We start from the raw sequence: 13,421 nt of genomic DNA, 5'->3' as shown, positions 1-13,421 counted from the left end.
CATCATAATTAAGTAGTATTTTATTTATAATAATTTTCTTGCTTAAGGAAACTATTTTTAAAATTGGCTTATTTTAAATGGTCACTTAGTACACATAGAAACTTGTGGTTTCTATGTAAAACCACACATTGGTTTGTCACTGTAAATAGTGACAATCAAGTAGAATTAAATACTGTGAAAATATCATTACTTCAATTTCTTAGGATGCTAAGGAATGAGTTCTAATGATCTTATATTCTCTAAGATCTGTGACTCAATGTAATGCAAAGGAAAGAGGAAATATACTTCAGGACAGTTGCTCATTTATTGAACTACTTGTGATTTAACACCCAAGTGATATGTTATGAAAACACATTTTGATACTCTTTACAGTGATAAAGGAATTTTTTTCTTTTTTTATGTAAAAATAAACAATACCTACAGTTCTTCAAACATATATATATATATGTTTATAGTACTCATAAAATGGATAGCATTATTCACTGGTATATGTGACACAAGTTCATTCTTTCCGAAATATGCAAAATTGAAGTCATTAGCACATTATAACAATACCTTTGAAGATTCTTTGCATCAATATCTTTATTTAAGTAAGTAAACCTAAAATATTTCTGTGTTAACCATGTAGAGCAACCTTCCAATAGTTGCTTCCAATGGTTGGAAGCCTTGGAACCTTCCAACAGTTCCAATAGTTTAGTTTATAGACTGAATTCTATAAACAGGAAAGGAAAATTGAAGCACTTAGTACTTTAAGACATTGAAAATAGTTCAAAATTAGATATATTAAAATTATTATGTCAAAAAAGCCAATTAGAACTTATCATACTGAACTTGCACATATTAATGAAATTAAACAATTGTAATTTGATGAAGCCTGAGTACTTGTATGAAATGTGTTTTGACATCTTGATTTTCTGAAAAGCTCTATCTCGATCACTATAATTTTCACATTCAGTAAAATGCTGATTTTGTATAAATTTGACAGTAACATCACTGAGTAATAAAACTTTTTCAAGAATAACTGAACAATTACAATGAAATATACATTTATCTGATGACTTTTGAGTTTCACTGTACTTTGGGAAAATTACAAAAGTTATCAAGAAATTTATTATAGTGTTGTATTATAACATTCTAGGAGATATTCTGAAGTCTCTAGTATGTAAACTAAATGAAGACTTTGAAAAAATAGTTCTAGTCCCCTGAAATACAAGACACAGATATTTTTAAAAATCTTATATTTTTCATGATTCATAACTGCAATGAGATTTTGTTGAAACAAATTTCGTTGAAACATATAACTATCTTCTCTACAAATGTGAAGTTATAGGTTTATGTGGTAGGTTTATGAATATAAATTTATCATTTATAAGCATAACTACCATGTATCCGGTGGAAATACTTTTTATACCATGTTTTTGCCACATTGTACTATCTGCTACATTTAAATAAATTTCCTTTAAAAATTACATCACATACAATATCTATTGCTCACAGATACCAAGGCAAATTACTTTAGTATATAAATTCAACATTTTGAAATTATTCTACAATTTCTTCTAGAAATAAAGGATCAAAGAATTTAATATGAGCCACAGAGTAGAAGAAGGACAGGGGACACTAAACCACAGAATACAATTAAATAAAAAACTGATGGTGTTAATTTTAGAAATAATTTAATTTTGGTTATACCAAAGAAGACATTTAAAGAAAGAGAAAAATTCAGATGTACATTTTCGGGCAGCTCTGGTTGCTGGTATCCTACCCCCTATCTGTAAAAGAATGCTTGTTGGCATTAGGTTCCATCAATTCATTTGTGATTTCTAAATTAATTCTGAAGGAAACCACAACTTACTTGAAGATCCCGCTGAGTGTCTGTGTGCCTGACTCTTTTTTTCTCTGTTCACAGACAAATCACTTCCACTGGTCATGGAAAAAAGGTCTAAATCCGTGTCTTCTCTGCTTACAAGTCTTGCCTGCGAGCAATGGGAGAGAATGTATACAATCATGAAACAAAATATGGCATTTTCTGAATGCAGTTCACATTACCCCAAATAAATAAACAGGCTCTGTCAAACAACCTTCTTCAAAATGATACCACAATCCTTTATTGCTGCCCAGGCAGAACAAATGCACTATGTCAAAGCATTTTTTTGCAAATAAGAGCCGATTTTAAAATTGAGGTTTGCTATTTGAGTCTGTACAACAAAAGAAAACATTTTAGTACAGTAATTTTGATGAAAATCAGTCTTAAAAGCAGCTGGTAAGATTTTAAACAGTTTAACATCACTTACTTACCAAGTATATTATTTAATTCTTAACTGAATGCTAGAAATGTTATATTACATTATTTCCTGCAATATTTATGTTTTGCCACTTATAAGCATTAGTCTTATTAACAAAATTCCCTGAAATGCCTTTCATCCCATGATCATGTGCCACAGTCATATGATACCTACTCTTTATTACAACTATTATCAATATCAAATATTACATACTAAGTTTGATTTCTGAGATAAATGCAATTACACAGAAATTGTATGATATATTATTTCAAGAATGTAAGGACCTGATTCTTCTAAAATTACCTTTGAACTTTTATTCCTATCTTAGACTGAACCTAAAAGGCAAAAGAATTATTTCTTACCTAAAAGATCTTGTTTTACAGAGTGTCTAATGTCATTAAGTAAGGATTTATCATAGTTCAGCTCGGAAGGGGGTGGGTGTGTGCCATGATGCAAAGGAAAACAGCTTCTAAGTGCTGGGATTTAACCCAAACCATAGTATGCTTGAAATCCTGTGAAAAAGCATTGTCCATAATGTTTGATGTGAGGAAACTTAAATTGAGTGAAAAAAAGACATAAGAACACCACTGCGGTTAAAAACAAGCTCCATATGGTGAGTTACAAAGACTGAAAGAGCCACACATGTACACAAATGAGTGAATGTATTCATATCTCCCCAATTTCTTTATCCTTTGACAAAATTCTGTGTGTTCGTCATACACAAGGTGATGCTTTGAAATTTGTACCTACTTCAGAATGGAAAGACAATTACCACGTGTATGGCTTCACATATCATTTTTAAACACTTGCTATTGTTGAATTTAGAATAGAAGCCGTACTATAACGTCAGGTATTCTTTTTCTGAAACTGGCTAAGTGAAAATGACTGCATGTTTTAGAAATCTCTGTAGAAAACTGTTTAAAATGAAATAAATAAAAATTGGCCAATTTATGCTTGTGATTTGCGTGAAGTATGTGACACTCTTTCTGGAATTTATTTCAATCAATATATAAGAGTGTAAGTCTAAAATTCTGATTAGAATGGTTCAATCAATACTAACACTTAATAACCAGGTAAAAATCAAGGGGAAATACCAAAGCAATACTGTACAGGTAAGACGAAATAAGTGAAAAGGAAAAACATGTTAACCATATAGGGGAACCTAGGTTGCCCAAAATGTTTAGCTACTATGTCTCAATATTTTAAAATGAGATTTCATTTTTGGACATAATTTTACTGCACCTATTTGAAATGTAGAAATCCCAACTGCCCTGAAATAAAATAATACATACATGTCAAGAAAATATCTGTGAATAAAGACCTTCCAGATATTTTAAAAACATCTAAATCATTACTATCCTGACTATTCCTTCCAAATAATAAATGATTGATTGCAGGCAGGGACTGTGGTTTGTGCCTGTAATCCCAGGACTTAGGAGGCTGAGACAGGATTGTGAGTTTTAAGCCAGCCTAGCCTATATAGTGAGACTCTAACTCAAACAACCAAAAAAGTTATCAATTTCTAATTACACAAGGAATCAAATTAAAATTAAAATTTAATAGGAAAATATGATTTCATAATGGTGCCATCTATGAGCTTAAATAGAAACTTAGAAATTTCATAAGCCAGTTATTATGTCAGTATATCTCATATGCTTTAATATTTATATTTTATTTCTGAAAATTTTGTCTTTCAATATAACATCATTCTTCCTTTTATTGTAAGCAGAGAAATTGTAAAGAAAATATGTTTTGTCTTCTATACTATGCAAAGTCAATACACAGATATTCTGAAATACTCTGCTACATAAAACAGCACAGTACTTACATATAACCCACACAAACTCTCCTTTACATCATCTCTAGATCACATAGGGTAACTAACGCAATGTAAATGCTACAAGAAGTGTTCAAAATATACAGTGACTATGTAGTAAAACATTGATTACAACAAGAGACACATAACCAATAATTCTCCATATTTTTCAGTCATACCTGATGTAGTTAAATAGTTATTATATTGAATTATGAAGAAAACAATAACAAAGAAAAAAAAACTCCTGTGCAGACTTTTTTTTAGTATTTACATTCGTGTTTGTTTGAATCAGCAAACACAGAAGCCAAGAATATGAATGGCTCCTTGTATTTCAGAATGAAATAGGGTGTATGAGCCAGCTGGGACTACACAGTAAGTTCAAGGCCAGCCTGAAATACATAGCAAAACCCTGACTCAAAAAACAAAAAACTAAAAAGAAGAAAAAAAAAGATTACCTGTTTAGTAAAAAATAAGCAGTTCTTCCTTCTTTTTTCATAAAATTTTAATAAATAATTGTTTAAAAATTTTGTGACTTTGGAAGCAAACAAATATTAAATCCAATAGTTTACAAACAAGTGTGAATGTATTGTTGCCAAGATTTTTTCAAGAAAAGAGAAATCAAATGTTAGAAAGATGAAGTCCTAACCTACCTTACAGTTTTTAAGTACATAGTCTAAAGGTTTGCCTCAAAACAAGGCTTCAGCCAACAGCAGACTAAATATAAGACTGTGGTCCCAGAAGATTATAATGGAGCTGGAATTTTTTTTACTGCCTAGTGGTGTCATTGCTATGCTAACATCCTAGCACACTGCATTACTTGTGTGTTTGTGGTGACCCTGGTCTAAGTAGATATACTGAACAGTAAGTGGAATAAAAGTATAACATCAAATTAAACACAGTACATATACTTGAAAATAAGACTATAATAATTTAATTAGGTGGTTTACATATTTGCTATAGTATACATTAATTATTTTAGAGTGTACTACTTCTATTTACAAAAGCTTACAGTAAGACAGTATGTCATGTATACCAACATCAGATTCACAGATTACATTTTATTGTATCTCTCGAATATATCATCAAGTGATCAGGCCAAGAGATTGATTTATGCCATCAAGGTTTTCATAAATGTACTCTATAATATCTGCATGATTAATCAATGACATTTCTCAGAATTGAGAACACAACGTTCAGTGAAATCAAACACGTTTAAGTTTAAATATTGAATGGTTTCTTCTTTTTTTTTTTTGTACCAGAAATTGAACTCATGACTTAGTGCTTGCCTGGCCAGCGCTGTGCCACTGAGCTATCTCCCCAGCCCCTGAACGGTGTGTTTGTGTGACATAAAGTATAAATAAATAGCAAAATAAAAGATAAATAACAGGAGGTAAGGAGATGTTTTTCAAATGGAAAGGGAAATAAGACATGGAGAAGAGAGGAAAATAGGATTTGAAAAGAGAAGATTATAGAAAAAAATAGAAATAGAGATTTTGAAAATGGGAAAGGGAACAAGAGTTGGAGGGAGCAGGAAGGGATAAGAGTAGAAAGGGACATAAAGGCATTAAGATGTGTCATGTACACATACAAACTACCCAGGGTACTTGTAACCATTATGTACCACAAGCATGTACTGATAAAAAATTAAGAAAAAAAGTCACTGCTAACTGACAGACAACTATTATTTGCAAATGAATATACATGATACCCTCTTTCTGTAAGTTGCTTTTTTGACTATAGCTTCCAACTGTGAGGTCCAATTTAATTTACTATAACAGTTTCAATAATTTGCAAATTATGGCAGAATTATTATATGCTTTAAGCACACCATGTCATCATTTATACTATTTCTAGACATAGGGGTGACTCAAAACTCCTTTCACTGGGTTTGCAGAGAAGAGGTATACATAGCCTCCATTGATAATATATTCTCAACACTGCACAAATGCCTTTTCTTACACAATAAGGCAGAGGCCTCATTTGTACTTAAATGTTTAGAAGATATACAGATATAATTTACATGAAATGAAACGCACAGACCTTAAACATGAAATTTAATTATTTTCAAACTTTTTATTTTGTAATTTTAGAACTTAAATTCCCCATGGAAGTTACAAATTAAGATGTCTTATGTACATGCATTGACTCCCCAGGAGGAATATAATCATCATATACTAATAAGAAAATTGAAAACGTTACCAAAAATAGTATTGAACATTATAATACTGAACATTACCTCTGTACCCTGAACTCAGCTTGCCCCAGTGAGAAAATTTCACATGAGAAAAGTAACTAAAAAACCAGGAAATTGATACTGGGAATAATACTATTCTTAAAATAAAAACCTCCTTAGGATTTCACCAGATTTTACATATTTTACAAAAATTTTCATTTGTAGTTGTGTGAGATTTTATTATGCGTATGATTCATGTAACTATCACCACAGTCAGGATAGAGAATGGTTCTACCTTCCCAAAGAAACTCCTTTATTTCCCTCTGTCGTCCAACTATCTCCCCACAACCACTGTAACCGCTGACGTTCTCCCTGTCACCAGAACTATGTGGCTTTGAGATTGTTACATGAAGAAAATCATACAGTATAGAACATTTCAAGATTGGCTACTTTTCCTCAGTATAGTATTCTTATGATCCATGGAACTCTTTCTGCATACTACTATTTATTCCTTTTTGTAAAATAACCATTGTATGTATGTACCACTATTTGTTTATTCGTTCCAATGGCATGAGAGTTTGTTTTAAGTTTTGGACTATTACAAGTAAGATGGTTATGAACATTTGGTGCTGTCAAGATTTTTAGTGGAAGTTAATTTCTCTAAGAAGAGTGCAAATAATTTTGTACAAAATACCAAAGCACTAAAAGAGGGACAGGATAACCTTTTCAATAAATGGCACTGAACAAGTAGATTTCCTCCTGAAAATAATGAACCTAGATTCCTAGATATCTATTTCACACTATACACAAAAATGCATTTAAAATAAATTATGGACCTAAATGGAAAAGGTAACATCGTAAATATTAAGATATCTCCATAAACCTGTGCTAGACAAAGAGAACACAGAAAACATAGACTAGAAAAAGAAAAATTAAGGATAATAGTAAATTTTACTTCAAATTTAAAAGGATTTCAGTTTCTTTTCAGAAAAAATGATTTAGAAAATGAAAATTCCATCAATCTAGGAGAGAAACCATATTCTCTTTTTCTTTCATAACACATGATTTCATCTCTTATTGTATCCAGTCTAGCCCTACATGTAAATGACTTTTTAAAAAGTATGTGGAATTATAGGTGATTGATTTGCGTACTCATCTAACCTTTAGAATATTCGGTTACTTTTGTTTTACAACTTTGCTTTCCTTTTTTTTTTTCCGGCACCAGGAATTGAACTCACGATGTCGTGCTTGCCAGGTAGGCGCTGTGCCGCTGAGCTAAATCCCCAGCCCTTTTTTCTTTCCTTTCAGTTTGGGTGTAATTCATAGATCTTCTTCTTCTTCTTAGACTAAAGCAACAGTTGCACTCAGCTGTTTTCATTTTCCTCTTAGCTGTGCCTTGGTTCCACCTTGGAAATCACCCATTTCTCCTCTCCTGGCACAGATGGAAGCGAGTGAGCGCTCTACTTCCCTAATCCAGCAACACGCCTGCTCCAGGCCTTCGTCTTGACCTAAGTCAGCAGTCTCTTCCCCTGCCCCTACACACAGGGAAAACCCATCTGCACGTTTCTGCTCCCCTCCAATTTGCCTTGCTTTTGTGTTCAGTTATAGCTTTTCAATGTGAAAAGGGACACTTATTTTTGCTATATACTTATATGTGAAATATAGAAGGTTATGGCAAAAGAGGATTAATGGCAGGGGATTAAGCTCATAGAACCATTTCTGATAGTAATATAATAGATTTTAATTCATTTTTAGATGTGACATGGTTAAATATTTCTTTTATCATGGCATTCCTTGGTAATTTGTTTTCTCCATTGTTTTTGCCAAAGTGGGCCCTGATCAATCTGTGCCAAAGCAGTCAATAACATGTAGGAAGTTAATAGCCTGAAAAAACATTTTTCCTTGGGTAATCTGCATGCTACTCTCTCAGAGGGATCTGTATTAAAATGCAAGAAAATAGTTGATGAGTTGTTATTTGAATCTATACATATTATATATTTTTATAAATATGTAAGTTTTACCTAGTTGTTACCCTATTTTTTTTTATTTTTGCGCTTCCTGGAAAACTCCCTGACGAAACGTTCATAAAAATGATTAATATAACTGCACTGGACACTATAAGATAATATACATTATCTTTATTTGAAATTTTACATGGCATAGTAAATGATAATAAAATTCCTTGGCAAATGTGGACTCTGAGCACGGGGATACTAGTTGTTTGGTGTAAATGGAAGGTGTCATAATGTTTGAATCACCTGCCAAAGAAGCTATACACGTTTTTCACTGTTCAGAGGACAAAATTTTCATTTTGCGGGGTCCATTCTTTTCTAGGCCTTATACTGGCTATTAGTTTGGCTTCCATAGTTTTCTTTTGAATAGCACTGGATACAATTGAATGTAGCAATACACATTCAGTGCTATTATCTAGAGTTTAGAGTTTGGTTTTCTTTGAAGCTCCAATTATTCACCTTTTAGAGTATTAGTTCACTCTATAATACTCGGAGTGATGAAGCTCACAGTTACTTGTTATTTTTTATACAGTTTGATTTTCTGAGTTGTGAGGATGCCCTGCTGTTTCCCCAGACCCCACAGATTCTACTTTTTTAACATTTTTGAGAAATGCATGTCACTAAGCAGTTTCCATCTGGATTAATTTTATTTCAAAATGGTAGTATGCTAATACTTTTATGTGTCAAATAAAGCTAATATTCTTCAGCAATGTCGTGTTGTAAATTTATAAATCAAGAAAACCTGTTATTTTATCCTGTGATGATATTTTGAAGTTACTCCCAAATAGAGTCATGATATTTTCATAGTTTAAATTAATTATGAGCATATTTATAATATCATTTATTGAGCACTGGTATCTGTAACATTTTTCTACAACTTTAAATTTATTTCTTACCACAAGTTGAACTCTTCCACCGTTAAGAACATCTGGATCTAACTCAGGCAAGAAGTGACTGCCACACCGTGACAAAAAGAAAAAAGATATTACAATATAAATGTGTGGGAAGATAGCAAAGAAATGTCCAAGTGAAAACTTTGGGCAATATCATCATTTATAAAATGGAAATAAAAGCCTTTTAAATTAGGTCTATGTGAAGATAAATACTAATTTACATCTTTCCATTGTTACTCTAAAATTTCAATTTCTACATGACTTTAATACTGCCCTTCTTTGACAAATAAAAACACATCAAATTGCAAGGATGTGAAGATATTAATAGCAATAGTTGGTAAATTATAAAAAAAATTTCAATATTTTGTATACATTTATTTGCATACAGTACTAAAATTGTCTTTTGAGGAAAATGAAGCTTCCTATTTAAAAAAACCTCTAGTGTATTTAGTGCATTAAACTAATGCTTAAGGAATGATCATGTAACTAGCATAGACAAAAGTATTTGCACAATTTTTCTTAAAATATCCCTTTAGCTAGTTATTATTATTTTCCAAACACAAATCACATGACTAATTGTTTATTGTTTTACATACTTAAGTACAGATTATTTTTTAGCGATATTATTAAACATTAAAACATATCTAAAATTTATTCTGAAATACTTTGCTTCTACTTTTCTGTGTATTAAACCTATATTAATGTTCTTATATTTGGCTACTATAGACATTAAGTGATGGATTCTGTTCCATTTATTTACAGTTATAAGGATGCTATTATAAGAATTAAGTTAAATTTATTAGTATCAACATAAAAGAATTTCCATTAACTTAAAGACCTGAAAATAAAATTCACCTAATATTTGTGGCTTTATAATATTTCCTTTGTTCACAAAAAATTTTGCACAACTCCAATTACAAAATGTCTTAATTTCATTTTAATTTATGCTTTCATATAATTTCCATATTGAAAGGAACTGAATGGATAGATATCATCATATATGGAAGTTCAATTCATATATGTTAAAAAGAACTAAACTATAATTTTAACTTCCAAATTTATAAATGATAACATAAATAAAATACAAACAACAATATATGACACTTACAAACATTTAATGTATACCATACTTTCATTTTCCACATTCTAATGTAGAATAATTTGTGAAGGTTAATTGTTGGTATTAAGCATTATGGAATAGAGTTCTTCCTAAACATTTTATGGTGAAATATATAAGGGGCGATTAAACCTTTTTATATGAAAGGCCTGTTTATAACCTAGCATATTGGCCTGTGGCTATAAAGTCATGTTTGTGTTAGCACAATTAACCTAGGTTTCACTTTTCAAGATGTGTTTACAATACAAAAATCTAATTTAAAGGAAATGATCTCACCTTTTCATATTTCTGGAACTAGCTGTTTCATGAACCCCAACCTGTGTGTGAAGCCACTGGTAAGTGTATGCTTTGCTCCGTTCCCATTTTTCATTTGCAGTGGTGTCTTTGTAGATTAAGTCTTCTTCCTTACCTGAGGAAAACACATAGGAAGGTTGTTATTTAAGGAAATAAACTCTGGCCATACAGCTCAGTTAAGACTAACAATTTCATTGTAAGCATGAAAAAATTACCCATTGGTGATGACTAAATCATCTGTAAGAAAAACAATTTAAGGCATTTAATAATTAAATATTTTTCCTGCTTGAGTTTTCAACCCGTGTTTTGAAAAATAAAGGAAATGTTTTATGAAACCGCCATTTAAAAAATCTGTGTTTTAATTCAAAAAGTTGATTATTTTTGTTCAACAATGAAATTCTAATACTAAAAGAATATGTTTGCCGTCAAATCCTTGTAGGCTTATTTTCAAGTCTAGCTGTTCTTTCCCCAACACCCCCAATATATGGGAATTGTAGATTATATTGAGCATATTTGAAACAGATTTTTAAATGTGTCTAAAACTGACCTTGGCTTGTGCAAGCTAATATAACATTTTAAGCCAGGAATGTAGTTCATGAGGTTTGAAGAAATCTATGTTCACTGTAGAGTAACTATTTCAAGGATAGAGAAGACATAATAGTAAACATGAATATGGAAAAGAAGTGAGATGAGAAGTTATATCAGACGAGAAGTTAATCATAAAAAGGCTAACAAGTAGAAAAATTAATAAATGGTTTTTGAAAATAGAAAAGAAAAATTTAAGCTTTACATCCAAATAACAAAAATTACTACACACACACGCACACGCACACACACACTCTCCATTTGGGAGTCGTCTTTCTTGGCTCTATGACCATATTTAGGGACTTGTTAACTCTGTAAGCCTGGGTCGCTGCACATCACAGGGAGGTATATACCTCTTGAAAACTAACTCATGGTAGTTAAATACATAAAAATGGTTTAAATCCTGAATTTTAAAAATTTTGGCCAATTTGTTTGGAATATTATTTCACTGTAGATGTTTGTAGGAAATCAGCATATTGCAAATTACTTGGGAAGAAATGAAGCCTGTCTAAAGCATGTTTTGAATGCATAGTGTATGTGCACGTATACACTCCTACATGTATGTTGAGTTAAAACTGTGTCATTGTGAACATGCTGAGAATAGTACATCTAAAACATCTTTTCCCCCTAATTAATCAGTGAGATAACTAGTTTTCAATTCAAAGAGATGCTGTCAATTTTTCTCTTTTTTGGGGGAGGGTGTCTTTTTGAGACAGGGTCTTGCTCTGCAGTTTAGGCTGACCTTGTGTTCACTTTACAAAGCCCAGACTGATCTCAAACTCTCAACGATCCTCCTGCCTCAGCCTCCCAAGTGCTAGGATTACATGCATGTGCCACCATGCCCGGCAATGTTGTCAATTTTTAGGAAAGTTAAAACACTTTGCTTTCTTAAACTCTAAGTTACATTTACTTTTTACTTTTTATACCACCTTGTTTCAAAAGTGGCCACAACCCTTGTGTGCTGAGCGTAAGTCAACTCTTGCATGGCTGACATAGAGGAACAATTATAGGACAGAGAAACAATTACTTCACATGCCTGGTCTGACCACTGAATCCATGAGCAGATGTGGTTCTGATAAATAGCCTCCTAGGTATATAGAAAGGAAGTTACGTAGTCAAAGGGAAGATTGGAGTTGCCACATTCAGTTATTGCACGGCATTAAGATCCCCCTCGGCAGAGTCACATCTACTTCCTGTTTTGCTTAACCAGACTCTATGCTGAACTCAGTAGTACAATGACAGAAAAACCAAGGACTCTGTGACTCTGGGGATCAATTGAGCCCTCTGTGTATAGAATCCAGCACTAACAAGTGCCCCATCAGTTAAAATAAACATAACTCTCGGATTTCTGATTTTTAAAACAGTAACATATACTTACAATCGTTATTCTTATTTTTAACTTAATTTTATTGGTACAGTTTAGAAATGCATAATGATCACATTCATCACAAGGAATTTGTACCTCTACATGATATACTTTTGATTCCCTCTTTCCGATTCCCCTCCCCTAACTTCAACCCCCTTCCACTCCTTATTTACAAAAGCGTTGCTTCCATTTTGTCTTTCTTTTCTCATTTTTTCTTTTCCCTTCCTTCTTTTCCCCCTCCCCCTCGCTATTTTCCCTTCCCAGTTGAACCATTTTTTCCTATTTCACAATATCTATTACATGTGTTGGTCCTGTTGCACTTTCAGTTTCTCACATTGGTGAGACAATGTGATATTTACATGTCTGTCCAATTTATTTCAACTAAGAGTATGGTCTCAAGGCTCAACCATTTACCTAGAAATTTTTTAAGTTTATCTTTCTTTATGCCTGATTAGTACTCCACTATATATTTTTTAAAAACCCACATCTTCTTTTTCCATTTATCGGTTATTTGGCATTTGGGCTGTTTCCAAGATTTAGCTATTACAAACTGTCCTACTATAAATATAGGTGTGCATATATCACTGTGATATGATGCTTTTAATTGTTTTGGGAAGAAATTATTCCAAGCATACTATCAGACCATAGTGCAATAATTGAAACTATAAAAACTCCATACATGCATGGAAATTAAATAACACCCTCCAGAACAACCAATAGGTCACAGATGCAATTAAAGAACAAATTAAACATTATCTACAATTAAATGATGATGCCGATACATTACACTGGAACCTACTGGATACAATGAAAGAAGTCTTTAGAGGAAGATTTATAGTGGTAAACTCTCAGGAAAATGGAGTGAGCTCAAATAAACAAC

The 13,421-nt window shown here is 32.1% G+C and overlaps 1 protein-coding gene across 11 annotated transcripts in view; it reads right to left on the bottom strand.

Annotated features, from left to right (window-relative positions):
* Positions 1-13,421, bottom strand: part of Lrriq1 (leucine-rich repeats and IQ motif containing 1) — a 241,049-nt gene that overhangs the window by 55,325 nt on the left and 172,303 nt on the right. For 10 of the 11 annotated variants that reach the window (XM_013518073.1, XM_013518086.1, XM_013518087.1 and 7 more), the window contains 3 exons: positions 10,573-10,705; positions 9,183-9,240; positions 1,856-1,976 (listed from right to left, as the gene is read on the bottom strand). In XM_013518073.1, the coding sequence (XP_013373527.1) occupies positions 1,856-1,976; positions 9,183-9,240; positions 10,573-10,705 (312 nt within the window). Of the gene's footprint in view, positions 1-1,630; positions 1,773-1,855; positions 1,977-9,182; positions 9,241-10,572; positions 10,706-13,421 lie in introns of those variants that run through there. The other variant, XM_013518110.1, reaches the window with a different exon arrangement.

This window comes from Chinchilla lanigera, unplaced genomic scaffold (assembly GCF_000276665.1).
Source record: "Chinchilla lanigera isolate Chin_1 unplaced genomic scaffold, ChiLan1.0 scaffold00004, whole genome shotgun sequence".
NCBI lineage: Eukaryota > Metazoa > Chordata > Mammalia > Rodentia > Chinchillidae > Chinchilla > Chinchilla lanigera.
Note: the sequence above shows the minus strand (reverse complement) of the source record. Positions and strands in the feature narration are given on the sequence as shown.